Genomic DNA, 3,128 nt, shown 5'->3' on the forward strand with positions numbered 1-3,128 from the left:
GAAATATAGTTGTTTCTAGCCTCCATGTTTGAGGCAACTGGTGGAGTCTTGGAAGCAGAATGATGCATTGATCTAGCTAGTATTTACTGGGCATCTACTATGTACTAGGCATTGTGATGAATGCTGAGGATGCAGAGATGAAAGATGCAGTTGCTGTCATCAAGGACATCACAGTTGAGAACAGGGAAGAAGGCAGACACCTAGAAGTCCATGAGGAAAGAACTAGGTAGAACTCATGGATAGAAATTACAAAGGAAGATATAACACAAATAAGTATTCCTAGTGGTCAGAGCTGTTGAAAATGGAATGGGCTGGGACAACTTCTCTCATGGGAGACATCCCAGCAAAAGTGAGGAGACAATTGACCTGACTGTTATAGAAGAGACTGACTCAAGCATAACATGGCTGGTCAGCCATTCGGCAACTGATCTGAGCAGGGATTTTTTTTTTTTTTTTTTTTTTTATGCGGGCCTCTCACTGATGTGGCCTCTCCCATTGCGGAGCACAGGCTCCGGATGTGCAGGCTCAGTGGCCATGGCTCACAGGCCCAGCCGCTCCGCGGCATGTGGGATCTTCCTGGACCGGGGCACAAACCCGTGTCCCCTGCATCAGCAGGAGGACTCTCAACCACTGCGCCACCAGGGAAGCCCCTGAGTGGGGATTTTTAAAGAAAGTTTTCGACAAAATGACTACTTGCAGAGATGTGTGCCGGGCTGAGAGAACCAACAAGAATTTGATGGGACTAGTAGAGGGGACTAGTAGAAGCCAGAAGGCATTTTCACCTTTTTCCATGAAGGTGCAGGAGGAGCCTGACTGAGAGCTGGAGGCTTGGAAAAGAGGGTCTTAGAGAGAGAGGGAATTTCTGGAAAGGAGCAGCAACTGCCAGAACTGGGACAATGCAACATCCCCAGAAACAATCAGTGTAGCTCAGATTCTCTCATCAGGTTGTTTGGTTATTTGCAGTGCCACTCATTCACCAAACCCAAATGGAAGCCAGAGGCAAGAGACTGCAGGTGATGCAGTTAATAGAAGATGTGGTACAATCCACAGTGGCCAGTGTCTTCTGGCAACCACCAGGCCAGAGGAAGGTGGAGATGGATCTAGACCGGCATATGGAGAATAACCAGCACAGTTGGTTAAGAGCCCTTCTTTACTAAGAAGCAAGAAATTCTCCTCGAGGTCTGTAAAAGTGAACGATTAGGAAGTGAACCTCAACTATGGGAGAAAATTAGAGCTGAACAGAAAATCCGGCTCTGCTCTTCCCATGTCTTTTTCCCAGCGCCAACATCCCCCTGCTGTGCTCCCGGGTGCACCACCCACCCTGACGTCTGGGCGAAGCACCGGGTCTGGGAGCCTCCCTCCTGCGCGGGGGACCAAGAACAGCCGGGCGCCGGGTCTCAGCTCAGCTTTCCGGGGACGACGAGGCTAGGCTGTGGCAGGCGTCCCGTCCCGTCCAGGCGCTGGTGCCTGCAGGGTCCACCCAGCCCTGGTCTGCTCGCGGGGGTCTCCGAGACCATGCAGAATGTCCGGGCTGCCAGACAAGCAGGGCTCTCCACGTGGGCAGAGACGAGGTTGTACAGGTGGCAAGGATCCAAGGCGGAGCTTCCTTCCCCTCTGGGTCCACCCACCGCCCCTCCCCAGCCCCGACCCAGAAAAGGACACGCACACAAAAAACTTTTGCCACACTATTAATATATTCGCGTTTCCTCCCACTTTCCCAATGGGCTACCAGCTGCAGAACTCCTGAATAGAAAGCTTAATTGTGCTTTGTCATGCAGAGTACCTCGATTTTCTATAGAAGGTTACAAAGGGCCATTTGAAGTATTTCTTTCTCGCCTAATAGTGAACCATTTGCATAGGGCACCTCTGCGCCTGCGAGACCCAGGTAGCAGTGGCCCCCGGCTAACAAAACTCAATGCGGTTTTCAAGGGACGCCCCACTCCACCTCCAGTCCCGCATTCCGACTCTTCTCCATTCCCTCGGGTCGCAGCCAGCACCTGCAGCTGATTTAGAGGATGCGAAGCCTGAGGCCCGCAGGCCGCGGTGGCCCGGCCCCTCCGCTGACCTCTCGGCAGCCTCGGATCATCACGGCCCCCCTACCCTGGGCTGGGGCCTGCTCTAGGCCGGGCCTCTGAGCTCAAGTGGTGTTTTCAGCTACTACCTGCGGGTCGGGAACCGACGCGGTCACCCAAGCAAGGCCCTCCCCCCTCTTGCCTCCGGCAGAAGGCCCAAGGGAGGTACTGAAGGAACTGGAGCTGATCGTGATTTGGATCGACGCTGTTCCATTTCTCCTGGTTGAGTGGCAGGGCTGCCTTCAGAATATCTTTTCTTGTTGCTTGTTTTGACAGTTCGGATCCAGGTCTATGTGACATATAAAGCTAATAAAATTCTAATTCCATTGTTAATCTTATCTCATTGCAGTATAGGTTTTTACCCTCACACCTGCGTGGCAGGGTGTAAGTCCATTAATAATAATAAAAAAATCAACATATTCATTGCATGTCTTTTCCCTGATGATATATTGTGAGCAGTGTGAGTTGAAAAAGAACCATTTATTCCCACCGTGAATGAGCCTGCATGGGGCGGGAGCTTCACCTGCCCCTCAGTCAATTAGGAATGTATCGAAAAGTCTAGCAGAAAACGAGTTAAATTAACCGTTCGCTAATTTCCTTGTATCCCTCCTACATAATCCCCCCTCTTCAGCTTGCCCCAGAAATTACCACACGTTGCAAGGTTCAAATAGTGCCTAATGAAACTGACTACACGCTTTTCCCTCCAGCGCCACCGTCGGGGGAGCCCTTCCGCCAGCCTTCAAAGCCGAAGCGCTCTCCCGCTCCCGGTCCTCCGGTCCCTTAAAAAAAAAAAAAAAAAAATTTCTTTATATGACACTGCAATCCCACTCCTGGGGATATATCCAGAGAAAAACACGGTCCGAAGGGATACATGCACCCCAGTGTTCACTGAAGCACTGTTTACAAGAGCCAAGGCATGGAAGCAACCTAAATATCAAAGGAATAATGGATAAAGAAGATGTGGTACGGGGCTTCCCTGGTGGCGCAATGGTTAAGAATCCGCCTGCCAATGCAGAGGACACGGGTTCGAGCCCTGGTCCGGGAAGATCCCACATG

General features: G+C 51.4%; 1 protein-coding gene across 1 annotated transcript in view; it reads right to left on the reverse strand.

Moving 5' to 3' along the window:
* Positions 1-2,759: 2,759 nt before the first annotated feature.
* Positions 2,760-3,128, reverse strand: part of GSX2 (GS homeobox 2) — a 10,156-nt gene continuing 9,787 nt past the window's right edge. The window contains exon 5 of the mRNA XM_007456103.1: positions 2,760-2,851. Coding sequence (XP_007456165.1) covers positions 2,760-2,851 — 92 coding nt within the window. The remainder of the gene's footprint in view (positions 2,852-3,128) is intronic.

The sequence above is a fragment of the Lipotes vexillifer genome, unplaced genomic scaffold (assembly GCF_000442215.2).
Source record: "Lipotes vexillifer unplaced genomic scaffold, Lipotes_vexillifer_v1.1 scaffold42, whole genome shotgun sequence".
Taxonomy (NCBI): domain Eukaryota; kingdom Metazoa; phylum Chordata; class Mammalia; order Artiodactyla; family Lipotidae; genus Lipotes; species Lipotes vexillifer.